This window comes from Penicillium psychrofluorescens (genome assembly GCF_964197705.1).
Source record: "Penicillium psychrofluorescens genome assembly, chromosome: 4".
NCBI lineage: Eukaryota > Fungi > Ascomycota > Eurotiomycetes > Eurotiales > Aspergillaceae > Penicillium > Penicillium psychrofluorescens.
Genome location: NC_133442.1, coordinates 809,920 through 835,782, shown reverse-complemented (window position 1 = coordinate 835,782; position 25,863 = coordinate 809,920). Strand labels below are relative to the sequence as shown.

The window sequence follows — 25,863 nt, the reverse complement described above, 5'->3', positions numbered from 1 at the left end:
TTATTCTTGATTCTGCACTTGGACATGGCGTTTTTTTGTGTTTCATTGAGTTCTTCGACTCTGGAAATCCTGGCGGTGGTATGGCGCAGCTTCTTGTACCCTTGTTACGTTGACGCGAGCGATCTCCATGCTTTCTCCTATTGCCGTGGCCCTGCGTCATTGGTTTCTTGTATGATCGATTATCTACTGCTTGCAATTGATAGTCGAATTACGTGTTATTATTATTCTTCTCGCTTGTAGATCTGATCGAGTGTAGTGGAGATCTGGACTGATCTAGTTCAACGCTTGCTTTATACTGCAGTTATGTGTAAACAATATACCCGCACTCTGAAGGAATTCTCGATAGGATTCAATTCAGGTGAGTAAGGTGGTAGATACACTAGCTTTACCCATCCCTAAGCCATTTTCCCTCGCGCAAGAGTTAGGAAAGTGCGGCGATGGATTCGTGACTTGAGCATTAAGTTTCGCCCCTTGTCTCTACACGGGACAGCGCAATGGATGTCTCCACACTTCTCTACCTGGACAATCAAATGTGAGGGCTCACATACGTCACTTGTGTTGCCCAGTTTCCTTTCTTCCAGAGTGCCATCGTTATCCTTGCTTCCGAATCAGAAACATTGGTTTCCCTGCCTCGATCGAGTCACCTTGCTTGACCAGGATCTTGTCGACAGTTCCTCCAACAGTGGCTGGTTCAGCCCTGACGTTGATCTCAAGCTTCATCGCTTCGAGAATGGTGACAAGATGGTCCTCACCGAGCTTGTCGCCCTCTTTCACCTCGATCTTCCACACGTTGGCGCTGAGAGGTGCCTCGATAGGCATGATCTGGGGATCTATTATTACAGAAACGAAGTCAGCTCTGGTAGTTAAACTCCATCAATGCTCCAGAATCACACAGTGAGGAATATGGGATGGAAGTAAGAGAGGAAAAGGATAGGGTATTACCTTGTAGCAAAGTCTCAATCGTATCACTCGGGATCTCGTTCTCAGCCTTTTCCTTTGCCCACCTCTGCAACAGATCATTCTCCAATTGATCCATCTTCGCCTGCGCTTGTCTCTGGCGATCCCTAATGGCAGACACTTCATCCTTGGTCTCTTTGAGAAGCCTGTTGTGCTCCGCCATATCGAACTCGACTGCCTCCCATTGATACTCGTAGCGCCCACTATTGAAGAGGGAGAGCTGTTCCCCATATTTCTCTTCCGAAACGGGGTAGAAGGTCAGCTGGTCGAAGTCTTCGAACAGCCAGGGCTTATTTGCGCCATAGCCGCGTTTGGAGCCGAGGATATCGACGCCTGGAATTGTCATCCCCGCCATTTGATACCCGCCGGGAGAATCGACGTTGTATAATCTAGAGTATTTGTTATTAACGTGCTCTTCACCGTTATAAAGGGCCGGGAAAAACCATACGCCATACAGCTGCCTCCCCACGACACCGAGCCTGCCGGCGTGAACACCCGTGACGGGTTCGCTTTGGGGCAACACATACGTTGTCGGGGGTCGACGGGAAGGGAAAGAGGTAGTGCCGTAAAGAAGCCGACAGCGATAACCATGAAATTGGCCGTCAAGAAGATCTCTTCAAGCTGCGCCCTCGTGAAAGCGTTGTTCTTGGCTATGAAGTCGATGTTATCTGGCAGATATGACGCATATGGGCGCTGCGTCTCGATGTATCTGGTAATGGCTTCTGTCTGTTTCTTGCTTTCAAAGGTCAAGGGGAGCTTAAACAGACGACTGGGCACTTTTATTTGGCTAAGATCTCCCAATTCGGATTCGATTGAGCGGAGGTAGCTGAGAAGCTTCTCGCGCGGGAGTCTCAAGCCATTGTAATGGAGCATGAGCGCTGTTGGGGGTTCAGTTGGCTAGAGCTCAGAGTTTGAGGTGTGGGTGAGGTTTCTTACAGTTTCCACATCCTACCATACCGACCAGACCATTGGAGAAAGATATGTCTCCTTGGGCTTCGACAAGGACCTTCTTGAGCGCGGTGACTCTGCACCGGTGATTCAAATCAAAAGCCCCGTGGCCATAGTCAATAAGGAGGTAGTCGTCTCCATTCTGAGTGGTGAATCGTGAGTAATAAGCCATACCAAGGTAAAGATCTGTCTTACCTGTCTATATGTCACAAGAGGCCTGTTGCCTTGCTCCTGGATCTGATCAACAATGCCGGTGCCCCGATCTTTTCCTTTCGACTCTGGGGGCAGGGAGCGGTTCAGAGGCGCAATACCGCTGAAATCGCCAGCCCCATTGCAGGCATGTACAACAGCATCCACGAATGATTCCGTATCCCGACGGGACGATATCGCATTCTCCAAAGACACAGCCCTGAATTTCAAAGTGTCCCCTGCTTGAAGCTGGCCTACTTTCCAAATATCACCTTTTACAATTGTGTGACTGCTGATAAAACCCCCAAAATCTGGGGAGTCGACGGGGAAAATAACAGGGTCATCGCCAGTCCAGTTGATGGCGCCTATTCCATACCCGTACTCGATCAAGTTGGATGGATGTGCACCTCCTTCTCCGCCATCAGAGCGCGAGAATTTGGGCTTTGGGCCAATCAACCGTATACCACCTCTCGCGGCGTTGTGAGACACTTTCCATTCTGTCTCAAAGAGCATGTCAATGCTCTCTTCTTCGATATAGCCCACATCAAATGGACCTGGCATGGAGAGCAGCTCCCAGTGTCTGGGGTACTCGGGTATAAGGCAATCTGGAAGTGACAGCTTGCCACTATCAATTGGTGGGTCGGGGGAAATAGACAGCAAATCCCCTGCTGCCAACTGACGGCCTTGATATCCACCAACGCCAACCATAGGAGAAGTCGATTTGGAGCCAAACCATTCCGCCACGTTCGAGAAGCCCCCATACACAGCAAGGTAGGCTCTGCAGCCGCCCCCAGTCACCTTCCCGATAGTGAGGCGCTGACCGGCGGCGATCGTGACGCGAGACCATCTTGTAACGGGCTCTCCATCAAGGGTGGCATCTATTTCCGCGCCACAAAGGGAGACCACAGCTGGTCCCAGGAATCGCAGATCCGGCCCACTGAGCGTGATTTCCAACGCCTCGGTCCCGATAGGATTGCCCACGAGTGCATTGGCAATGCGAAATGCTAACGGGTCCATGGGCCCGGAGTGACAGAAGCCTCTGCCCAGCGTAGGACGACCCGGCCAGTCTTCGATCAGCGTATAGGCGCCACCAGAAAGCACGTCAATTGCTGAGGGGCGGAAATCAAAGTTATCCAGAAATCTCGTCACGGTATCCCCAGCGACGAATCGTTCATCTGACAGAATACAGGCTAGGAACTCCAGGTTCGTTGGCGGGCCACAGATACGTGACTCCCGCAATATGGTATGCATGCCCTCAATTGTCTGCTTTCGTGTCGGCGAATGATACATTACTTTTGCCAGAAGCGGGTCTGTCCGGGAAATTATATCAGCTTATCATCATCGTGGGCTGGATCACAGGTGAGGTGGGCAGGAGACGCACCGTAATTTGCAGAGATGGTAATTCCTCTATAGACCCATGTGTCAATCCTGGAACCTGGTAATTCTTTCCATTCGACATCTTGCAAAGTTCCAGGACACGGAGCGAAATCCTTAGCCGGATTCTCGGCATAGATACGGGCTTCGATAGCCGCACCGGAAGGAGCATGGACAGATAGGTTCTCCAGCACCGATGCATCAAGACCTTTCTTTCCTGAAACCATGGTATCAGCCTGCTTGAGCATCAGGTCGACGAGGTCAATGCCATAACAAAGCTCCGTGATGCCATGCTCCACTTGCAGACGCGTATTCATCTCCAGGAAAAAGAAGGCGCCTGTTTCATCATCGACAAGATACTCGATCGTGCCTGCAGAGCCATAGTGAATAGATTCGGCCAGACGGACGGAAGCTTGACAGAGCTTCTCACGGAGCCCGCTGTGCTTGATGACAAAAGGGCTGGGGCATTCCTCGATGACCTTCTGGTGGCGGCGCTGGATGCTACACTCGCGCTCACCGATTGCCACAGCCTTGCCCTGGCCATTACCAAAGACTTGGATTTCAATATGATGGCTGGATAGGTAATAGCGCTCGATGAATATGCCGGCATTCTTGAAAAGTGCTTCGCCGCGCGAGCGGACTGTCGCGAACGATTGGCGAACTTCCTGCGCTGAGTGGCAGGTCAGAAGGCCCATTCCTCCGCCTCCTGCGGTGGCTTTCAGCATAACCTATGTCTAGATCAGTCCGTCCGTCATGCAGCGGCTTCCATATTATGGCACGGAGCTTGACTTACCGGGAACCCAAGCTCCTGTGCAATTTCAATAGCTTCATCCTCGCTCTGGACCAGCCCTTTTGAGCCAGGAACAATAGGGACATCCGCTTTAATAGCTAGCTCCCGCGCAGTGTGCTTGAGACCAAAAGCTTCCATGCACTCGGGCGAAGGGCCAATAAAGACGAGGCCGGCCTGTGCAACCGATCGTGCAAAGTCCGCATTCTCAGACAAGAACCCATATCCTGGTATAACGGCCTGCGCGTGATACTGCTTGGCGATGTTGATGATTTGATCCCTGGGCAAAATCAGCGACTCATCTTATGAGACCTTTGATGATGGCAAAATTGACGTACCCGTCTAGATACGTCTTGGATGGGGGGCCTTGAAGTAGGACTGCTTTGTCGGCGAGGTGGACATGAGTGGATGCTGCATCGGGCTCGGTGTATATGGCTATGGTTTGGATGTTCAGTTTCCTAATTTGGTGAAGTCAATACCTGGAGACTAGTTTTAGAGTGAAATGCTAGTAGTTTGTCTCTTTTGTGGTTCTGTGTTGATAATGTTCGACGATTTGGAAGGCGCTGGCAGACTCACTTCGCCGTTCGAATGATCCTCACAGCAATCTCGCCCCGATTGGCAATCAGCAGTTTCTTGAGCGATTCCATGGTCACCATCAAAAAGAAGATTAAGAGTGTATCACGGAATCCGCATCAACAGAATGTATTTGAATCTTTCAAACAGTGAGGTAGGAAAAAGGACCCCGCTTTAGCCGTATGCTTTGGGTAGAGTTGGGGTAAGCTGTTGGAGATGGACGGGTGGATAGCATCGAAAGATCCGGTTCGTGTGTCCCGCGAATCAACTCACTTTTTCTTCTTCTTATCTTTGGTCTTGCTTTTGCCAATGCCGCCGGTTCCGAACAGTGCCATTTTACCTTCGCCTTCCCTACTGCTGCTAGGAAACAGGCGACGAAAACAGGAAATTGGAGTAAAATCAGTATACACCATGACTCTTGAGATAGAATCTAATCCCGATTCTCACTCCCGATCACCCTATGTAGTGCTTTTTATAGTAGATTGGGTTTTATTCCACATTTAGTGAACTACCAGCCATACTTCTTGTTGAACTCGTCAGCCAGCTTCCGCGTCGTAGCAACAATCTCCAAACAACCGGGAGAATCACTGTGGCAGCAGATGGACAGCGGATAAGACTTCAGCGGCAAAGACACTGTCGATCCATCTACAGCCGTGACAGACTGCTCTTCGAGCTGCTGGCGAACGTGTTTCTCAACATCCGCCGTGTTCCAGGGCTTCTTCTTGCGATCAATGACCAGCATCCCACGAGAATCGTACTTGACATCCCCGTACATTTCTGCCCAAAAGTCCACACCTAGCTCATGAGCCGCCTGCTCCATGCATGTACCACTCAGTCCGAAGACCGGCACTCCCTTGGGAATCCCCTGCATCACAGCCTTGGCCACCTCCAGGTCTCTACACATCATGCCATACAAAACACCATGTGGCTTGACATGGTTCAGCGGCACCCCCTCGCGGTCCAGGAATTCCCTCAACGCGCCAACTTGGTACACCGTGATAGCGGTTAACTCCTCCGGTGAGAGTTTCATCTCACGTCTGCCGAACCCTTGAAGATCAGGTAGTCCCGGGTGGGCCCCGATTTTGACGTTGTGTGCTTTGCAGCGTCGGACGGTCTCCATCATGATCAGGGGATCACCTCCGTGAAAACCGCAAGCGACATTTGCGATATCGATCATCGGTAGCAATTCTTCATCTGGACCGCAAGCCCAGTTGCCGTACTACGCATAGAAAGGAGAGTTGAGTTTACTGCTTGGACAGAAAGGGGGTTTCAAAAGAAATAGCTTACTGCTTCACCGAGGTCGCAGTTGATCAATGCCTTTTGCTGGATCGGGCCCATGGTGAACGATGTTTACGTATAGCGGGTGGTCCTGTCAGTTTTTCAGGCACGGATGCAAAAGGATTCAGAGGCGTTGGAAAGAACGGCAAGGTAAAAGGCGCACGAGGAATTATAATCTCCTCCGAACCGCGAACGCGGGGAACCCCAAGATAAGCATCATAATCTCCAACTCGTCTCCAACACCTATTTGACTAGTGATGTCATCGCATACCGACGGCAGTAAATTCATCTGTGGTGTTGAAACATCAGGTTTTGCGGCAGTTGTAAGGGCTTTGAATCTAGTCTCTGTAAGAATCTTTAAGAATGCTTTCTTATTGAATACAAATGGGAAATTTGATAGGGACAGTATCAGATGCGAGCCCGCGGAGCTTGACAGTACCATTATTCAAAGACATCTAACCATGGAGTCAACCTGTAATATATGTATACTGCAAGTCTCCGGATAACCCAATCATTGCAACTCACTTCGAATATCTTCTGTCATTTTACAGCACCCAGTCTTCGAGTTTACAAAGATCAGCATCTTCGGTATACACTCCGGGGAAGGGGAAAGACCTGCAGGCTATGGAAGGGGATCGGCGCTTGGAATCCTTTTGTCTTTTCGAAGAGCTCGGCTCGGAGCTCTGTGGAGTTTGACTGGATTAAGAAACGTAAAAAAAGGACAATTCTCTAAATGATAATCCCGTGCAGGCTATTACTACAGCGGCAGGGAGTACACGAAGTACTCGGACGTATTGCCTAGACTTATTCGTCTGGAGACAGGCTTCAAGATGCACTGTAATGAATCAAAATACAATTCCGCATAACTTAACTATTCAAAAATCCATGCCAATTCCATCTACATTCTCAATCCAAAGCCTGCACGACCTTCGCCCAATCTCCAGACCCGTAGGCGCCTGGTACACTCGCACCATCGAACAGACTCGCCAGCACCACTCGATCCGCCTGTTCGCCCTCCCACGGCTCCCTCCCATGCTGCGCAATCAAATTATCGTAAATCAACACATCTCCCTCCTGCCATTTGTGCAACACCCGAATTTCATCCGTAATCTTGGCCAGATGCGCCAAATACTTCTCTGGGATCACACTCCCATCGCCAAAAAGCTGCTGCGTGACATTCTTCCGTGCACCAGCATTGACCTGCATATTCTTCCAATACGAAGCCAGGCCCGTAAACAGTGTCGGCAAATTAGTCTCTGGCTGCGTCCTAACCACCGGTAATCGGTGCGTCAGGACGAGTCCGTCATCTGTCCATGCCCACGTCGTATACTTACCGCGGCCATACCGCGCAATCTGGGCCTCGATTTTGCGGCGCTTGGTTTCTTCGGAGTCGCCCTCGACTATGTCTTTTCCGAAGGCCTGGCTGAGGGTGGACCCGCCTTCGTATTGCTTTTCGTATTTGTAGGTGACTTTGCTTAAGATGCCTTTCTCCGCGAGCTCGGCGATGAACTCAGGGATTTCTTGCTGTGCACGGTGGAATAATTCCAGCGACGACGAGATAGGCGATTCCCCGCCATTCTTAGGAGCACGGTAACCATAGAAGAAGATGTATTCTGGGGCATGAGGGACTTGTGGTGATTCGTTGTGACTGTAGATAAGAATTTCTTTAGGTGCCTCATTTGCGGGTGCCACGTTCGGTGCTAGTAGAGGTCTGTCAACTACGATGCCGATGATCTCGTGCGGCTTGTAGCCGAAGGCATGGGCGAATCTGCTAAATTCCTCTGCGTTGTGAATGGGAAGACCGCGGAAGAGTAGCGTGCCATGTCTGGCGAGGCTTTTGGTAAATGTGCCATCTCGTTCTTGCAGAGACTTAACGGTCTTGACAATGCTATCAAGACTTGGCTTCTGTGACTCGTTGGTGAGTTTGAGAGCGAGGGGAATCACTGTTTGCTTGGGGTGCGGCGGTCCAAGCATGCGCTGGTTTGACGATGGAAGATCAAAAGGTTCAAATGAAACGATGGGCGAGCCTGCATCGCTTACGTGCAGCTTTTCAATATGAAGGGGCTCAGTTGCTGTCGCCATGATTATGATTCCTTCGAAGTGATAATAATTTGCATATCACGAATACTTCCTGTCAATCTCGACTTGTCGAGACCGCCGGACCGCCCGATCTAAATACCCCGCAAGTCAAAGCAAAAGGGAGATGACAACCCCTCCTCATCCACGCCAAAATGACGACAATTTCATTGGACAGCGATAACTGGACGCTAGCGCATGGCATCTTTCTCGGCGGATATTGTTCTATGAGGCGTTAACATCCTACGATAATCCCTGAGGTTGTCATTGGATTGTGCCATCCCGGCGTAGTTATGCGTGCTTGCGGGGAGGAAGGATAGGGCATGGGTACGTCGGCAATGAGCAGAGTAGATAAGGATAATAGAAGCGGTATCCTTGTCAAATACCGAAATCAGCATTTTATTTCGGTTGTGATTTTCGGTCTCGTTTCGAGTAAGTAGCCATTCTCGCCATGGCATCTCTCTTGAAAGCAGACCAGAGCGCACAAAGCAATATCCAGGCAGTCCCAGAAGACAAACTCGGTGTTCCGAATGGACGACCTCCTTTCTTTCGCAGTACTCTTTGTCAAATTCTCATAGTAGGCCTCTGTGCCTTCTGCGCCCCAGGAATATGGAGTGCCATGAACGGTCTCGGCGTCGGCGGCTCTCAAAGCCCTGACCTGGTTAATGCCGCCAATGCGCTTCTCTACGCTTTCATGACGGTGACCTGCTTTGCGGGGCCGTGGATGACCAATATTATCGGCTTTCGCTGGACCCTTGCTCTTGGATCAATTGGTTACCCGCTATACGCCGCAGGTCTGTACCTGAACAACCGCACCGGTGCGACCTGGCTAGTGTACCTGGGCTCGGTGACTTGCGGTCTCAGTGCTGGATTCTTCTGGAGTGTTGAGGGTGCTATCGCAACGGGCTATCCCGAACAGCACAAACGGGGTCGCTATATTGCGACTTGGTTTACCTTTCGCAATTTCGGTAACATTATTGGCGGTGCTGTGTCCCTGGGAATCAATCACAGTGTAAATCATCAAGGTCAGGTCGGATATCAGACATACCTTGCCTTCATCGCTATTCAGTGCCTTGGTCTGGTTTTTGGTTTACTCCTCTCGAACCCAGAGAAAGTCCAAAGAGACGATAACACCAAAATTGAGGCGCCGCGTGGCATACACTGGCGTGAGGAAGCCCGGATTATGTGGAGACTGGCACGAAGCAAATCCATCTTGCTTCTCGTGCCACTGTTTTGGTACTTTGGGTGGATCCAGGCGTATCCAGGTACATATCTCGAGACATACTTCACAGTACGGTCGCGGGCACTCGGCAGCTTCATGTCTGCTGTTGTGGGTACACTGGCGACATGGCTCGGCGGATCACTCGTCGATCTACCATGGCTTAAGAGTCGCAAGACGCGGGCTATCATCACCTATGGACTCATTGCTGTTCTAAACAGCGCCACCTGGATCTGGGCCGTTGTCATTCAGGATGAATACCGACATACTAATCCCGTGCTGGACTGGGGCGACCAGCACGCCTTTGGCCGTGGGTTTGGATTGTATCTTTTTGAAAGGATCAGTCTGGGTTTGGTTGAGAATTATATCTACTGGTGCATTAGCAACTTGTCGGACTCGCCCGGGGATCAAATTCGGTACAGCTCGTTGCTGAGGGGCATCGAGACGGCGGGTGTTGCTGTTGGCTTCGGTGTACAGGCTGTTCCGACGGCGCTGATTGCCACGGCGAGCATTAATTTTGGATTATGGTTTCTTGCATTGCCTTTTAGTTATTATGCGACCTTGCAAGTCGTGCGCAAGTTTGAGAGTTTACCGCAACAGGGCGAGAACTCGGAAGAGGAAGAGAGGAGAGTTTCTGCGCCATGAAATTCTTCTGCCTGGGTTAATTCAGCAACGGTTCATTACTTAGGCTTAGTTTCAGGCACATCATCAGACAGGTGGCTCAATATAGAACAATTCTGGCTTTGGATGTTTAATAAAACAAATCAGTGTATTTTGGAATTGTTTTGCTAGTGAATGGATCCTCAACTCGAATCCAAACCAAGGGTTCATTAGTGCCCATAATCCTATGTCTAAAGCCAGTTTCTGAAAGGACCATATGGCGAAATCCGAGCCCCCTAGGAAAGAGAAATTGTGGCTGCAAAATTAGAAGGATAGTGCTCATCAACTGAACTAGAAGGGAGACTCCCGAAGGAAACTCGCGTCTATCGTTATCCACCGCGGCGTCACGAAGATACGCGCTATTCGCATGATAGGATATTTTTCTCTATCCAGAACTTTTATTTGTTTAGGAACATCTAGAACAACATTATAGTCCTACTATAAGCGACAAACTTAGTGTCCAATTTTATCCATCGTTTGAATATTTCAGGGCAGCTGTACTTATCACAGAACAAGACGTTAGCTCTCATACTATACGGGCCAAAAGTTTTCAACTTTGCAAGAATATTCCATACCATTGCGGTTAGGAAATAGCTCCAAATGAGCTATCAAGCCATTGTAGGGGAAAAGTGACGAATTCCCCAAGTATAAGATGTGACCCGGCTCAAGGAAAACGATTATCAGGAAATGCAGGCAGCACCTGACTAGTATCCGGATGCCTGCCATCATCAACTCCGCGAGGGTGCTCTTTACGGTAGAACCAGATATCGGCAACCTCTAAGAATATGCCAAAGAAGGTCGTTATGCTAGAATAATTCAGGTTAGGAATCCGCTAACGAAGGGTAGTGAAGGAACAAACAATGCAAGGAAGATGAAAGCCTCGTTAGCTTTCTTCCGGCCACAGCCGACATTTGGCGGGCTGTTAAGTTGACAGTCGCCCTGGCTGTAATCCTCAGCGGCAAAAATGAAGGACGTTAGCCACCTGTGGCATAATCAGTAAATTCCATATCTATGTAGACTCAAGAGGTGGGGAACGAACAGATACGAGAATATCACATCGATCCCTAAGACGAATTTATCCACCACGACAGGCAAGAACGGGGATAGGAGCGCGGGAAGGAAGATGACTATAGAAATTACAGCCTGAAGCTAGTTAGCGAAGATATCCTGCTGAGATATTTCGAAGTACGCACGATGACCTCTTGGTAGGTGAGGTGCAAGCCGCGATGGCCTTGGTGCAAGAGGTAGGAGGTTAGTCCTAGGACGATAGCGGTACTGATCCACTGTATGGAGCGGTTGACTAGCTCTATAAGCCACGTTTTTGTATAGGTGCGCATTATGAGTGTGTTGATGAGTAGGGAACTGAGGTGGTCAGATCCACACAGAACGATAAATATGAGACAAGGTAGACCACAATAGGATTGTTGGAAGGTCGAGTAGATGGCTCCAGTCTGGAGAAAAGTAACATGAGTCTTATATCGCGGACCTTGCCAGCACAGTGAGAATGGGTCATCTGAGAGTAATTCATATAGATCGAGGCGAGTCTTTGACATCATGAATGCACAAGTGGGGCGAATCAAAGTCTCACATTATTGGACGAACAGTTGAACTTAATCGGTGGGTTAAGTGGGCCAAGTCGCTGACAAGCGCCACAATCACTACAGTAGTTAACGTAATCCACAAGCGAGCTGGGGACTGTCTGCGAGACGTGAAACGATGTCCAAATGGGGATTCGAATGTAGCACGATGGGGTGGTTCCTGATAAACACGCTCCAGCGGCACATATCCACAGCCGCCTCTTATTGGCTGAAGGTAGGCAAGTCTGCGGCAGAAATAACAGGTTCTAAACGCGGCTCACCCGGCTGCGCAGTAGATGCAATGCACTATTTATTATGGTATGAGCCAGACCATGTAGGCTGTTTCTTTCCTTACGCAAAACTAATCCCACTCCTTTTTCATATAAGAAAAACTCCAGCATCGCTTGAAAGATTGGACTATAGAGGGAGCCCACCAATTATCCATTGTCCTTCTTTCCGGCAGATTTCGCATTGTCCATTTCCCGCCTGCTGTAGGAAGCTTGGGCTGGTCCGATACGCCTTGGATCCTTAAAGAGCAGTTACTAGGAGCCTACAGTCATACTTCAGGCGTATTTCTCCGGCCCGATTCCGACAACTCTTAATATTCGGACGCCAGTATAGGTTGACTAGGTTGACTAGGTTTATACCGCTGGAGCCTCATATATCTCCGAGAGACTGCCACTATCTCGATAGTCACTCAGGACTGACCCTATCGCCCTCCAGCGACTTTAAACAAGGAGTCAATAAGACTGCTCTTCGCCTTTCCAAGCTCCACTACAGCTTGTATCTCGTCGCCGATGTTTTGCAAGAGTCGTTCTTTATTCCACATCGGCCTCCATCCGATTCTGTGCGGAATCTCGGCAATGATGTTATCGCTGAATTTCGAGTCAGATAAGACTTCATGAGATGGGTGCAACACCTACCCCGAATTCCACAGGGGCCGCACAAACGGCACGGGAACGCCTAGGGTCCTCGCAGCAGCTTCATCATTCGGATAAATCCTTGTCTTTGAGTCTGTTATGAGACCACGAGCCTTTAGCTCTACAGCTAAGTGATCCAAAAATTCTCCAATATAGAGATAATGGGCTAGTGCGAAGTAGTATCCTTCTCTGCCACTTGGAAGCTGCTCTCCCTGGAGAATGTTCTCGATAATCCGTCCATAAAGGGCTGTCAGATCAGAGATGTGCACGCCTGAGACTTTCTGTAATATTCCTTCATCAGTCCCGTCGACAGTCTCCGGAAAACCCAATATCCTACCGTGTTTTCAGAGAATTTGTAAACTGCTTCGCCCGAAATGCTGGCCTTGACATAGACAGGCAGTACTACAGACAGCTTATTCCATTCGCCGGTGCCCTTCCCATCTAAGAAAGATTGTCAGCGTCAGTCTTATCTGGGCTCGATATTATTGTTGAACCCGTGGTACTCACAAACTATGGAAGGTACGACGATGAAACAAGCTACTCCTCGTGTTTCGGCGTGCTCGATGACAGCTACGTCGGTCTGTCCGGTGTGAGAGCCAAAGTTATTCAGAATATTCTCCACGCATGTAGTCAGACGATATCCTTACCTTTCGGAGCGGGGAGGAGTTGGCCAATTCCTTCTCCGTATCGAACACCGCATCCGTGTCCTTAAATGGTCCGGCTGGCCAACCGGTATTTTCAAAGAATGCACCCAATCCCGAGGTCTACCTCCATGTCATTCGATTTATTCACGGGGCAGACGGGCAACAAGACATATAGCTACTTACGTGGATGAAATATGTTTTCTTCCCGCTCACCTCACCCTGTTTGCTCAACGCGGTGATTAGGTATAGCGCTAGATCTGGATTAACAGAGCTTGCTGTGTGAATGACAATGCTGACTAGGAAGCTGTCAGTGAATTATTCCCGGTACGAACGCAATTAGAGAGTGTCTCATACTGTTATGGCGCAGCACGCTTTCGACCACAGCATCTTCATCGGCCAGATCCAATCTAAGAACAGAGATGCCCAATTTCGATAAAGAATTAGCTTGATTTTCGGATCTAACCGCAGCAACAAGCCGATCCGCGCCGATCGATGTGGTCTTGCTTGCCAGAAAGTCTGCAATTATGGAGCCCCCTCTGCAGAAAAAGGTCAGATGTGGATATTTATTCTCGCACAGTAATACTTACATGTAGCCGGCGGCGCCGGTGATCAAGATGTTTGAGCCCATGGTTTATTAGCGATTGATGAGAACCAATGCCGACAAGATATCTATATCAACTATCTGCAGCCCGTTTATATAGAAATACCTCACTCTAGTAAGTGCGGAGGATATTATCCCGATAGGTTACATCATTACTCCCCGGGATACAAGCGTTTCCTAAGAACGAGAACGATTACCAAGCCTCGGGGGGCCAGGGAAGCGAGATTGGCTAACTATTCTCGTCTTTGTGCAGTTCGTCATTGACGTTGATTGGACGTTATCAGCACAAACAAAACACAAACAAAACAAACTTGCTCAGAGACGCCCCCGCAGAGCGATGTGGGTCAGCTCGGAGACTATAATTAAGTTCAAGCAAACAGAGCAAAACTAGCAAACACGCGGATTGATAATATAGACGGAACTGCTGGTTAATCATTGAAGCCAATATAAGAAGAGTTATATGTCTTCCTCAATGGTTGTTATTTCGTGCCAATTCATAAAAACTTAAATATGGCTAGCACATCTCCGGTTATTCTCATTCTCGGATCGGGACCCAATGTCGGGCAGCATGTAGCTCGGGCCTTTGCCGCAAAGGGCTACAAAGTTGCCCTTGCCTCTAGAAGCCTTAAGGAAGAAGATAGCAATGCGGACCAAATCCACATTTCCGCCGACCTGTCGGATCCTCATTCCGTGAAGGGCATCTTTTCGAAAGTCAAAGCATCGCTCGGTCTGCCAAGTGTTGTTGTTTACAATGGCATGTTCCTCGTGGAGGCCCTTTGCTGAAACCTCGCTGACACCCTTGAAGCTGCTGCCGTGACTCCAAACAATCCAGAGGATCCTCTGTCTCTTCCCTTAGCGGACTTCAGTCGAGACTTCCACATCAACACCACTAGTGCGTTTGTCGCTGCACAACAGGCGGCTTTAAGCTTCGAGGAACTCACTGATCATGGGAGTAAGACATTCATCTACACTGGTAATATACTTAACTCGACCACTATGGCACCCCTTCTGGATCTTGGTGTGGGCAAATCCGCAACGGCCCACATCATCCGCTCTGCTGCTGCCGCCTACTCTAACAGAGGCTTCAAGTAAGCATTTCCTGCTTCGACTACAACAGTTTTGAAATTGACGAAAGGCAGGTTCTATTATGCCGATGAGCGGAAGGCTGATGGGGCTCCTGCTTACTCTCAGCTCAATGGAGACGCACATGCAAAATTGTATGTCGAGCTCGCTGAGCACAAGTCTCAGGGTCCTTGGCAGCAGACTTTTGTCAAGGATATCGGATATAAGCACTTCCCCGCCGCTTGATGCTTGCTTCCTTGAGATGGCGAATGCCTTTTGGAGCTTGCGTCTTTTTGTAATTGGACTTTTTTTTTGATGGCCTACGGAATGACATATGTTCGGAGTAGATACAAGTCCGCTCAAAATCAGTTCCACCACTTTATTCTCTTCGATTTATTCTCGGGCTCTATTTTGCGTGATGGTATACCTATTAAAGCTACTCTGCCCCTGGGACGTATTCATTTCTTTTACGAAGCGCTCGTTACGTCTTGAGCACAACGAAAACCATGCTCCACATCGACTTCGTATAATAAATTACCAGGATCTGCACGGGCCCTTCTCAATTATTTGTAGTTGACCCGACATATGGGTGGTAAACATGTAACTATTTGCGAAAGATTTTACTCAGACCATCGAGCTTCTCCCGTATCCGTGACGCAAAAGGAGGAACAATATAACGGCCAGCAATGCGAGAACCAATGGGAGCGGCGATAATGTCAACAGTTTGGAAGGTACTATGAGTACCTGTCTCGGGATCATAGGTACGCCGATCAAATGGTTGACTGTTGTCAGAGCCAGGAAGAGTCGTAGTTGGATCAGATGGTTGCCAATCATCAAAACGAGGGGCATTGGTGACTTGTTCCGAAGTTCTCCTATATGTCGGCAGTGACGGTTCTTGCTTTGTCTGCTCGGATGATCGCAGATAAATTTCGACCATGTTAATTAGGCCATCTTTAGCCGGAGCGTCGGGCTCTTCTGACGAATCTGGAGGCATCTCCAACTCAAGAGCACTCATTACCTGGCTTAGCATGGCGGTTTGCTTCGACGCCACACGAGAATGTTCCTCGGACGCCGCCTTTAGTTTTCGAACATCATCGATGATCATGCTGGAGACACGAATGCCAGATCACAATATCAGCGAGGTGGCGTTTTCCCACGGAGCTATACCTATTCAAAAGGACATAATATGTGCCATCGAGGGTAACCTTAGTTTGCACCATCCCTTCGAAAATCCTATTTAGTTCTTCCTTCCTTATGAGATAACCGCTACGTTCAGTGATCATCTGATCTAAGCTACTTTCCTTTGAATGTCTCGCTCGATACTGCAAATGCCATCTCTCTGCATCTGCTAGTAGTGTCTTAATTTCTCGACTCATAGGTAGTTGAAGCATCGAATATAACGTTTTGAGCCGCTCCTGTGCATCCACAAGAGAACTTTGCGCTCTCCGCCTCCGCTCATAGGAAATCTTCTTTTCGTCTTTTGCGGTGGCTAATTCTTTTGCGCGATAGAGAAATGTGATCAAGATAGCATAGGCTAGTGTGAAAATCCCGATCACGTTTCCTGTGATGGAGAGGGGGCTGTCAGAATAGTCGAGAACTCCACATGTAGAGTTGTGAGACATGGCTCTGGCTGGTGCTGTGGAGGAGTAAAGGGAATAAGGGAAGATGAGGTCGTTGAAGAAGGCAGATGAAAGCATTCAGAGGACTATTTCAAAGCCAGTCTCGCTTCCGTCTGAGATCTTAGCGCACGTTTGGACTCTTAGGCTACGTGGGGTTGGGGTTGAGGCTGGGGCTAATGTAGGACGAGCGGGACGTGGACGGAAGAGCGATGCTATCCGCACATGCCATGATCACGCATGTGGTGAGCACAATCTCTTGCAAAGACCGGTGTGGAGCTGCAGTATGAAAACAAGCAAGCATTGAACTAGACGAGTCCTGACCCCACTACCCTCGTCAGATCTACGAAGTTCCTACTCAGATGATTTAAGATCCATATCAACCCCCGCTCATTCTTTAATTCTTGTTTCCTGTTTTCATTTCGCTCACCACACCGACGTAACATGTCTGCTAAGGATCTCACCGGGAAAGTCGTAGTCGGTATGCTCTTCTTCCACTTTATATTTCCTCTCTACCTCATCTATCCTCCCGTAGACAACCCCACAAAAAGAAAGAACTAACCAAGAAAACAGTAACGGGCGCAAGCCGTGGCATTGGCGCAGGCATCGCCATAAAACTAAGCCAGCGCGGTGCCAACGTCGCCATAAACTACGCTTCCGACGGCTCCGCATCCGCCGCCGAGAGCGTTGCCGCGCAAATCCGCTCTGCCGGCGTGCGCGCCCTCGTCATCCAGGCAGATGTTTCTAGCGAGACCGCCGTGCGCTCTTTATTCGAGACCGTAAACCGCGAATTCGGACGCCTGGACATCGTCGTTAGTAATGCTGGCATCGAATTCTTCGGCGATGTCGGCAGCGTTGCCGGAGAGGATATCGATCGTGTCTTCGCGGTTAATGTGAAGGGGCAGTATTTTGTTGCGCAGGAGGCGTATAAGTATATGGCTGACCATGGGCGCGTTATGTTGACTTCGTCGATATCGGCGGTGAAGGTGGGTGGTTTTTGGAACTACATTATCTCTCTCCTTCTCTCCGTTGCCACTTTGCTAACCTCTAACGAAAATGAATATAGGGCGTCGCCCGCCACGCCATCTATGCCGCCTCCAAATCAGCTGTGCAGGGCATGACAAAATGCCTAGCCGTGGACTTTGGAACGCGCAATATCACAGTCAACTGCATTGCCGCCGGCGGTGTCAAGACGGACATGTACACGGACATGTCGGGCAATTACGTTCCTGGTAGCGACAAGATGACGCCCGAGCAGATCGATGCCGCGATCGGCAAGTGGTCTCCTCTCGGTAGGCCGGGCGAGGTTGAGGATGTTGCGGGCGTGGTCTCGCTGATTGCTAGTCCCGAGTCCCAGTGGTTGACTGGTCAGACGTTCCAGGTTTCTGGGGGCGCGTACATGTCTTAGCTTTGGGTTGGTTCCTTGGGTTCTTTTTGCGTTGTGGGTGATGTGTGTCTCTGTTTGAGGATGATAGTATCTGGAGCTACTTTGCATGTCGGGTCTTATGAATGAATAAATGAATGAATTACCTTCTTCTGATTATTGTGATTGTCTTGGTCTAATAAATGACCTGGCTTAAGTATATGGCTATCAGATAGCAAAGAAGATCATTGTGGTATATATAAAAGACAGAACTGATCTAACAGAGATGGACACAATATATACAAAACCATGTTCATGTAAACAGGAAATCTAAAAGCAATGGTATGCAAACGTAGCTACCATCATGCTTTCCCCAACGGCGAACTAGTAGGCTGACCATGGTGCTTACGCAGGGCAGAGGTATTCGAGACCGTCGGATCGGACGTAATGCGCGTCCCCAAAAGACCCGCTGCATCACCATTCTCAGTTACAGCGCTTTGGCTATAAGTCTCGAGCGCCTCAAACACATGTCCGAACACCTGGCGATCGACGTCGGAAGCCCACAGGAAATCAAGGTGCTCGTATTTCGGAATCACCTTGGCGACTGTGCCGCGCGGTAGACCTTGCAGCATCACGTTGATATCGACGAGGCTGTCGCTGCCACCGTACAGCAGCACAACCGGGGTCTTGATGTTGCGCGTTGGATATTTGACGGGCTTGTAGAAACGCTCGCTGGCGACGATGCTGAAGGGAGCGTGCAGTTCATCGTCGTAGAACTGGAAATTCTTGTTGCGGATGATTTGGAACCAGTGCACGACGGACTTGGTGCTAGTGAATGAGTACAGGTGTAAGTATGCGGCGAGTTTCTGGGTGCGATCGATGTTGGCACATTTCCAGTTGAAGAGGGTGGATAGCGCTGTATCGATGATTCGGACGTAGATTGGTGGATAGAAAATCGTCTGCCACATGGTGGTTGATGAGAGAATGCTGCGCCGACCGAAGAGCAAGAACAAGAAATTCGGGGATGCTTTCATGAGAGAATCGACGATGCGGTTTCGGAGACCCGATGGCGCCATGGCGGGTGCTAATGCTACAAACACATCGATCTTCTGATTGAGCAGTGGATGGATGGACAGCGTTGCGAATGCTTGTGCCGTGCCCTGCGAGAACCCGATGTACGACAGCGACGGCTGGCTCGTGACGTCAAGGATATACTGTATGCTGTCGGGGATATCGTGAAAGGCAAACTGGTCCATGGAAAAATCCCAGAACTCGTTCGAGCTGGGCGAGGTGAACATGGATTTTTTTGCGTACTTGTTGCCCCGGTTGTTGCCCAGCCACACGTCGTAGCCCTTCTCCACGAGCTGGAAGGGAAGACAACGCTGTTCGTCGGTGAGGGCTACCCATACCTCACTGGACATGAGCAGGCCGTGGTGCAGGTATACGACTTTCTTGCTCAGCGAGCCCGGTCCGTAGTTGACGCGCAGCCCTTCCTCGCCTTTCCGGTATGCGAGTCGGTGGAGACCCAGGAGGTACCCGTCGCCCGTTTGCACGATATGTTCTTCGGCCTCGTATCCGAACAGAGCGCACATCTCAGTAAAATCGGAGGCCTCCGCGATTGAGGCGGCGAGAACCTCTTCTCGGGTGCGCTTATCGCGGGCTTCGGTGGAGATGAAGATGTTGAATAGCGATTTGGACTGATCATAGCAGAATTGGATGACAGGTGTTGCTGGAGAGGGATTAGTAGGGTCATACAGCACGTAGGAGATCACTCACGCAGGCAGAAGGTGATTAGATGAATGACTGTCTCGAGGAGAACGAGGATCAGCGACGCTGCGAGGGCCAGGTACTCGAACCTTTGCTGCGGTCAGTCTCATATTATCAGGGTGGATACGGGCTTCGTACCAGAAGAGGCGCCCAATAACTGGAACGCGCGCCATCTTGGATGCATGTAGGTATTTCGAGAGAGTTGAGAGAGCGACAAGCAAGTGAGAAGGCAAAGAAGGTAGAGCAAACGACGTCATGGCCCGGCGCGGATCCATGTGATGCTTACCTCATCCTCCGTTTTCTGTCGGAGTTTCTGTCTTTCGTTCTTGAATGTTGACCGTCACACCAGCAACATGCCTAGCTCATGCAGGGATATCCGTGAGCTACAATCTACCCAATATCCATCCATGTGATCCACTAACTTCCCCTGGCTCTCCAGGCGAGGCCCTCGCGCAATGCCTCCAGGAGTCCGACTGCATCATGGTCCAGCGGCACACCCCGCGCGAATGCCTCAGCTCTCCGCTAGCTGAGGAGCTGCCGACAAAGTGCCAGCAGCTGAGCAGGGGATTGAGCGAGTGCAAGTGAGTTTGGGATTATTCCCAACCCCACAACCACCTCCCCTGCGGAGCCGGCGATTAACGAGCATCTAACCCCTACAGACGCGGCATGGTCGATATGCGCAAGCGGTTTCGCGGTAACCAGCCCATCGCCCTATCGAAGGAGTTGGAAGGCAGCAATTCGGGCTCTGGTTCTGGGCAGCAGATGTATGCGGGCAAGCCGGCGTTTCAGTCGGTTAAGGAGCTTAATGGGGACGAGGTGCAGATGGATCCGGAGAAGACGAGGGGTCTTTAGACGTTGGGGCTTGAAGAAGATGGAAGCAGGAGGAGAAACATTTGTTTTATTACGGGCATGGCTTGGAGTTATGATCTGATTTATATCGTGGAAAGCGGCGTGACAATGACACTCGACTCTTTTGTGAGATATAAGCCGAAGCCGTACAGACCACTCACAACCTAGGACGGCATTAGAGCAGCCAGGCAAACCTATCAGACGGAAGCTACGCAAAACCGGATACAAGAATAATTCACACAATCATTGCACAACACACCACTCCTAAATCTACTGCGTCTTCTTGATCTGCGCCCCCTTAGACGCAGGCTCAGAGTAGAGCCAAACAATGACAAAGACCAAGAATCCCCCAATAACCGACCACAAGCCCGCAATCCACACCCAGCCACCGCTGATAGCCCAGCTGCGTGGGTACTCATCGTGAGCGAAGTGGCGCACCGTGACCTCGTGCTTCTCCTCGACGTTGGTCAGGAAGGGCCGCTTGTAGTTGACACGGAAGGAGAAGATGCCGTGCTGGTCTGGCGTGACAAACTGCGTGCTGAACACCGTGCTCGTCTCGGTGCGGCGCGTCGGCTGCAGGGAGAGTCGGTGGAAGGGCGATAGCATGGTGAACTCTAGCTGTAGGTCGTCGGCGGCGGGGACTTCGAAGGGAACCCATTTGTCATAGACGTATTCTGAGAGTTCAATGCTGAAGAACTGGTGGGTTGTTAGTATGGTACATTGTACAGTGGTATAATAGGAGTGACATACGGTTTCGTTCTTGATCCGGTAGATCTTGGGGTTCAGCTCCGCGGGAGCCTCACCGTCCTGCGTAGCGAGGTGGTGCTCAATGGCTCCAACCTTGAGGACACCAGTTTCCTTGAAGGCCCAGGCGGTCAACTGCTTCGCGAACTCGCGGTTGACAGTGGGGGTCTTCTTCCCACCGGGTGCCTTGACGGTAGCCGAGAACCACTTGTCCTCCAGCGCCTCCACGGAACCCAGGACAGCGAAGCGCGCCGAGTTGCGGGCCTGCATAACAGACACAGCGTTCAGCTGCGAGCCGGTCGCCTGGATATCCTCCGCGGCCGGAATCTCCTCCCTGGGGTTATAGCTGTAGGCGGTTGCGGGGGCGTGAAGCACCGGCGCAACGAGGACACTGTCGCTACCCAGAGTTTGGGGTGCGATGCGGGGGAGAGCCAGGACACCCTCACCATCGAAGAAGGGCTTGATGTCCGGACGCAGAGGTCCCGGACGGGGTAGCAGTAGGACATCGTGCTTCTCGGCGGCCGAGATGGTGTCGTAGTTGAAGTGGTCGACAACGACGGCGGAGCGATCCGGCGACAGGTGGATGTCGGCTTCCAAAAGCAGCGAATTGATGGCGCTGGATGTGGAGGACTTGCCCGAGAGGGCGAGAAGGATGTTGCCGTCGGTGTTGAGGAACTCGAGAATGTTCTTCGGAGTCAACGCGGGGCCGAGGCCTGGTCATGATAAAGTCAATTGATGAATTCGTTAAATCCAAAATCAGGAATCGTACCTTTCGACTTGGGAGGGAGGATGAGGAGGTGGTCGTAAGCTCTCTCGCCATGTTGGAACAGGGAGAGGTCGTCGCTCTTGGGCGATTCGAAGGAGAGATCATAGCCGCGACCTTGCAAGTGAGTTAGCCAGTGCATTGAGGACACCAGGAAAAGAATGCAATACCTTCTAGGTCGGCCCACAGGGTCGAGTAGAGGCTCTTCTCGGCGGCGTCTTCCAGGATCACCAGCAGGCGGCTGCCGGAGCTGCTCAGCGCATTCACCGCAGCCAAGAAGTAGGCGAGAAAGAAAGCCAGACACCACCGCATCTTGGATCAATTCCGCACAGCGGAGCGGAATCCAGAAATGTGAAAGAGAGGAAAGAAGGGGAGAGTGTGATGGGGAGGATATGATGCCTGATGTGTATAGTTAGAGAGGCGACGTGTTTAAGTGAACGGACGGAGTGCCAAGACTCTTCGCCGCTCTCCACCTCCGACTTCCAACTTCCTTCTTCACTCTTTCTTGTCCAGCACCACAACCACAACCGCAACCGCAACCACAACCAAACCATCCAATTGCCCGCCCAGACACTTCCTATTGGGTGTCTCCCTCGGGCATTGATCTCTACTCTGCATCCATCCCTCTTCAATCCGCCTCAACCTCCCCCAAGCAGCCATCATGTCGACCCCTCTATTCTGGTCTACCCCGATCCGCTACCTGCGCTGGGCCTCCCACGAGAAGCCCGCCATCTTCTATTCCCTGCTAATTGGATCCATGGGCCCCGTCGCGCTGGTGACTCTGCCCCCGCTTCGCCGGGCTCTCGGCGACGTGGACCCGGAGCCTATCCCCTTGTCATATCCCCGTAAGGATATCCCGTCAGAAGGTTGAGAGAGCGCGTGGCTAATGATAACGTTTAATTTGTGCAGTTCCGAAGGGTCCGCGGGTGATTCCCTCGGGATATGAAGATAAATAAAGAGATGGTGTTGGAATACGATCGGTGGTTGAGTCCCCGGAGGTTATAGGGTGTCCTGGCCTGACCGTTCCGAATTCGGTGGGGATATCGGATTCGACGGATATTGAGGGTTTAAATGCGGCCAGCACGACCAGCTGGGTTGTGTGAAGATTTATCCGCGGATTTTGGCGATTGAAAAGATTTGTTTTTCTGTTTGAACCCGCCGCTTCTTCCATGCTTGAGGAAGTGGTTTGATACCAATTGTTGTTGTGCACGCGGGCGTCGAGGTGCGCTACAGTGTACATGTATGTTACTATGCTTGAGAGATCAATAACCGACACTGTGTCGCTTTCCTATGTTCAAATTTGATTGAGGTGTGGATACGACCGCTCTGTATCGAGTTTCATATTGCTCTGAATTGTGACTGTCAGGGGAGATATGAACGCCAACACAACCTATTCTACACAGTCAGGACAAGAATTCATGAAGACAGACATCAAATTGCCAGAAGAGCCAATTAAGAAAGGATCAACGCCGTATATGCTCATATCTACAAGGAGATCGCTCATGTCACTTTAAAAGTGCAAGTAAAAAGCTCCCCCAACAGTCAAAAGCCAACCAAGAACAACACACGCTCCACTCGCACAGAGATCAGAGATAATAAAACAAAAAAACAAAACGCTCCTTGTACACCATCGAAATATCGAAAAAAAGAGGGTCCGGTCTGTCCTCCATCAAGGACAAGGTAGTTTATCCGGTATTCATCATTAACGCAGAGGCAGTCACATAGAAAGAGAAAAGCAAAACCGCCGTTTCGGATCAATCAACAAACGACGCTCCTACTCCTGGCGGGTCGATTGCACGTAATGGAAAGTGTGAAAATTAAGGGGAGGAGGGTCTCCATCCCCAGTAAGACCGAGACTCTGGGTACAGAGTAAGGCCGACGATGACTCCAATGGGTTCCGCAGTACATGGGAAGAGACAGCAGGATGATGGCATTCATATATCCGAAGGATTGATTTGGGCCATTTCTCCTGACGAAGGGTGGGTTGTGATCAAAACATCTCCGTGGGAAGATTCCTGGACGGGCAAAGAACAATTTGGCTTGAGAAGGGTATGCAAGTATGGTCGACGAGTGAGAAAAATGCGCCAGGTTGTCCAGGAAGAGAGAAAAAAGAAAGGTTGGTCGACATTTATCATCATGATTTTGTTTTCCCCAGACGGAGATGCTTAGTCCAGGGAGAGAAAGAAAAACGAAGCATCCAGTGGGCCCCAAATGGAGGAGAAAAGGCAAAACAGACTCCCCCGGAATCATCCTTTGGGTCATTCATCACCGCCGGCGATGCGGGTCCCTTTCTCTGGTAGCCTGTGGCCTACTGACACGATCGTAATCCGGCGTATATCTGGGCTCCATTCCTATCCGGGGATCTGGGGCAGATGTGGTAGGATATGGCATGCCAGATGTCACGGGGGATGGATAGTCCGACTCGGGCTCGTAGCCGGGACCCGGGCCCGGGTACCTGGGAGCAGTGTTTCGGTTACCCTCGTAGCCATAGCCCGTGGGGGTGTAGGTATAGGAAGAGTGCATCTCCGCGGCAGTCACCACGGGTTGGTTAGACCCAGAATAAGAGGCCTGTGGTGGAGGATAGGGGTTCTGGCCCTGTCCGTAAGGCGAGTGAGTGGAAGGATATGAAGGGGCATTGGAGTATTGAGGAGCATTCTGGTTTCCACTGTAGGGACTCTGGGCATAGGGATCCATGTAGGGCTGAGCTGGCGCAGCACTGAATGTGGGAGGCGAGAGCCCCGGTTGTTGGGGTTGGCGACCACCCTCATGGATCGAGGACCCGGCATAAGTTGCTTGAAGGGTGTTAGGGGGTGCACGAGTTACGTTCATGTCTTGTGTGTAACTACCTCGCGGATAGCCTTGGTCAGCCCGACGCGACACATCCGCCTCCCAGCGGGCGGAGTCGGCCTTTAGATCAGCAATCATCTCCTGGAGTTTGTGGTTAGATTCGGACGGTTAGTTGCGCAGCGCAGCACTCACAGAGGTGAGATTCCGATAAGCACGGATGAAAAACCCTTGGCGACCCTATTGGATTGTCGTTCAGTTAGCTGCACCCGGTGGAATAAGACGATAGGAAAAAAAAAGAGACGGACATTGTGGTTGCCAGGTCTCACGAGGGCATCGTTTCCAAGGTAGCGACAGATATCTGCTTGAATCACTTCTCGACTGATCCCGTCACCTGGGATAAAGTATTCGTTCTGACGTTCGGGGCGTCCATCGTAGCGGCCTGTCATTATGTGTTTCCGAGGCAGATAGGTCAACGGTCCGAATTTAACAGAATTAATCCTCGGGATGTGTGTTCTCTCAGTGGCCAGCCAACAGGTAATAATCAATCCGGGGCAATGACAGGTATCCCGAGGATGGGTGGACCCCTTTAGATCGGCGAATGTACAGCAGGTCTCTATAGGCGTTTCGCACAGGTTCACAGCGACTAGTCACGACTTAAAAATCGAAATAGAACAGCGGCAGAGCATCCACGGAAGAACAAGCGGCCAGATAAAGTAATATTGAGTCCGTTGGGCAACAAAATGGGTCCTCCTGTCCAGTGGGTAATGTGGTCAACCCAGGGAGTCCACGATGGTTGTCCAAAATTGGGGGCGTATATGTCCTGGGGGGGGGGGGAGAAAAGAGGGTCGACGCGTGCCCGACAGGTGCCTTGTCAAGGTTAGGGGTGCGAGACAGCGACGAGAGCGATCCGTCAGGGGGAGAAGGGATTGGGAGGGAGGGAAACGGGGGAGTCCTGATTTAGGAGAGTAGAGAGAGAAGGGTGAAGAAAAGATGAGAGTGAGAAGAGGAAGAAGAAGAAGGGGAAGAAAAGTAAGAGGGGACATAAGTGGGCTTGACTCTGTTTGGGTTGGGCTCGTCTTTGGGCTGGTGCCACGACTTGCTCTCCCCCA

The 25,863-nt window shown here is 50.6% G+C and overlaps 13 protein-coding genes across 13 annotated transcripts; 5 read left to right on the top strand and 8 right to left on the bottom strand.

Moving 5' to 3' along the window:
• Positions 1 to 591: 591 nt before the first annotated feature.
• On the bottom strand, positions 592 to 4,902 carry PFLUO_LOCUS6042 (uncharacterized protein; the record flags this gene model as incomplete). Its single annotated transcript, XM_073783548.1, is given in 10 exon segments — positions 592 to 830; positions 943 to 1,346; positions 1,406 to 1,466; positions 1,485 to 1,835; positions 1,894 to 2,047; positions 2,101 to 3,404; positions 3,476 to 4,196; positions 4,262 to 4,535; positions 4,594 to 4,713; positions 4,832 to 4,902. The coding sequence occupies 10 exon segments, from the start codon at positions 4,900 to 4,902 to the stop codon at positions 592 to 594; spliced, it is 3,699 nt and encodes a 1,232-aa protein (XP_073640093.1).
• Positions 4,903 to 5,336: 434 nt separating this feature from the next.
• PFLUO_LOCUS6041 (uncharacterized protein) lies at positions 5,337 to 6,166 on the bottom strand (the record flags this gene model as incomplete). Its single annotated transcript, XM_073783547.1, has 2 exons — positions 5,337 to 6,047; positions 6,116 to 6,166. 2 exons carry the CDS (start codon positions 6,164 to 6,166, stop codon positions 5,337 to 5,339), a joined length of 762 nt encoding a protein of 253 aa, XP_073640092.1.
• Positions 6,167 to 7,012: 846 nt separating this feature from the next.
• On the bottom strand, positions 7,013 to 8,080 carry PFLUO_LOCUS6040 (uncharacterized protein; the record flags this gene model as incomplete). The annotated part of the gene is made up of 1 exon (XM_073783546.1): positions 7,013 to 8,080. One exon carries the CDS (start codon positions 8,078 to 8,080, stop codon positions 7,013 to 7,015), a length of 1,068 nt encoding a protein of 355 aa, XP_073640091.1.
• A 721-nt stretch (positions 8,081 to 8,801) lies between these two features.
• PFLUO_LOCUS6039 (uncharacterized protein) lies at positions 8,802 to 10,046 on the top strand (the record flags this gene model as incomplete). Its single annotated transcript, XM_073783545.1, has 1 exon — positions 8,802 to 10,046. The coding sequence occupies one exon, from the start codon at positions 8,802 to 8,804 to the stop codon at positions 10,044 to 10,046; it is 1,245 nt and encodes a 414-aa protein (XP_073640090.1).
• Positions 10,047 to 12,347: 2,301 nt separating this feature from the next.
• Positions 12,348 to 13,830, bottom strand: PFLUO_LOCUS6038 (uncharacterized protein; the record flags this gene model as incomplete). Its single annotated transcript, XM_073783544.1, has 8 exons — positions 12,348 to 12,513; positions 12,562 to 12,839; positions 12,896 to 12,999; positions 13,066 to 13,138; positions 13,206 to 13,322; positions 13,386 to 13,498; positions 13,557 to 13,738; positions 13,790 to 13,830. The coding sequence occupies 8 exons, from the start codon at positions 13,828 to 13,830 to the stop codon at positions 12,348 to 12,350; spliced, it is 1,074 nt and encodes a 357-aa protein (XP_073640089.1).
• A 483-nt stretch (positions 13,831 to 14,313) lies between these two features.
• Positions 14,314 to 15,111, top strand: PFLUO_LOCUS6037 (uncharacterized protein; the record flags this gene model as incomplete). The annotated part of the gene is made up of 3 exons (XM_073783542.1): positions 14,314 to 14,557; positions 14,609 to 14,891; positions 14,943 to 15,111. The coding sequence occupies 3 exons, from the start codon at positions 14,314 to 14,316 to the stop codon at positions 15,109 to 15,111; spliced, it is 696 nt and encodes a 231-aa protein (XP_073640088.1).
• A 358-nt stretch (positions 15,112 to 15,469) lies between these two features.
• On the bottom strand, positions 15,470 to 15,970 carry PFLUO_LOCUS6036 (uncharacterized protein; the record flags this gene model as incomplete). Its single annotated transcript, XM_073783541.1, has 1 exon — positions 15,470 to 15,970. One exon carries the CDS (start codon positions 15,968 to 15,970, stop codon positions 15,470 to 15,472), a length of 501 nt encoding a protein of 166 aa, XP_073640087.1.
• Positions 15,971 to 16,925: 955 nt separating this feature from the next.
• PFLUO_LOCUS6035 (uncharacterized protein) lies at positions 16,926 to 17,889 on the top strand (the record flags this gene model as incomplete). The annotated part of the gene is made up of 3 exons (XM_073783540.1): positions 16,926 to 16,962; positions 17,055 to 17,467; positions 17,548 to 17,889. 3 exons carry the CDS (start codon positions 16,926 to 16,928, stop codon positions 17,887 to 17,889), a joined length of 792 nt encoding a protein of 263 aa, XP_073640086.1.
• A 317-nt stretch (positions 17,890 to 18,206) lies between these two features.
• On the bottom strand, positions 18,207 to 19,902 carry PFLUO_LOCUS6034 (cholesterol esterase; the record flags this gene model as incomplete). The annotated part of the gene is made up of 3 exons (XM_073783539.1): positions 18,207 to 19,573; positions 19,621 to 19,700; positions 19,898 to 19,902. 3 exons carry the CDS (start codon positions 19,900 to 19,902, stop codon positions 18,207 to 18,209), a joined length of 1,452 nt encoding a protein of 483 aa, XP_073640085.1.
• A 62-nt stretch (positions 19,903 to 19,964) lies between these two features.
• On the top strand, positions 19,965 to 20,463 carry PFLUO_LOCUS6033 (uncharacterized protein; the record flags this gene model as incomplete). Its single annotated transcript, XM_073783538.1, has 3 exons — positions 19,965 to 19,989; positions 20,051 to 20,192; positions 20,271 to 20,463. 3 exons carry the CDS (start codon positions 19,965 to 19,967, stop codon positions 20,461 to 20,463), a joined length of 360 nt encoding a protein of 119 aa, XP_073640084.1.
• Positions 20,464 to 20,730: 267 nt separating this feature from the next.
• PFLUO_LOCUS6032 (beta subunit) lies at positions 20,731 to 22,279 on the bottom strand (the record flags this gene model as incomplete). The annotated part of the gene is made up of 4 exons (XM_073783537.1): positions 20,731 to 21,156; positions 21,211 to 21,917; positions 21,974 to 22,084; positions 22,138 to 22,279. 4 exons carry the CDS (start codon positions 22,277 to 22,279, stop codon positions 20,731 to 20,733), a joined length of 1,386 nt encoding a protein of 461 aa, XP_073640083.1.
• Positions 22,280 to 22,628: 349 nt separating this feature from the next.
• On the top strand, positions 22,629 to 22,923 carry PFLUO_LOCUS6031 (NADH-ubiquinone oxidoreductase 9.5 kDa subunit; the record flags this gene model as incomplete). Its single annotated transcript, XM_073783536.1, has 2 exons — positions 22,629 to 22,812; positions 22,877 to 22,923. The coding sequence occupies 2 exons, from the start codon at positions 22,629 to 22,631 to the stop codon at positions 22,921 to 22,923; spliced, it is 231 nt and encodes a 76-aa protein (XP_073640082.1).
• Positions 22,924 to 24,232: 1,309 nt separating this feature from the next.
• Positions 24,233 to 25,200, bottom strand: PFLUO_LOCUS6030 (uncharacterized protein; the record flags this gene model as incomplete). Its single annotated transcript, XM_073783535.1, has 3 exons — positions 24,233 to 24,895; positions 24,947 to 24,991; positions 25,060 to 25,200. 3 exons carry the CDS (start codon positions 25,198 to 25,200, stop codon positions 24,233 to 24,235), a joined length of 849 nt encoding a protein of 282 aa, XP_073640081.1.
• Between the last annotated feature and the right edge of the window lie 663 nt (positions 25,201 to 25,863).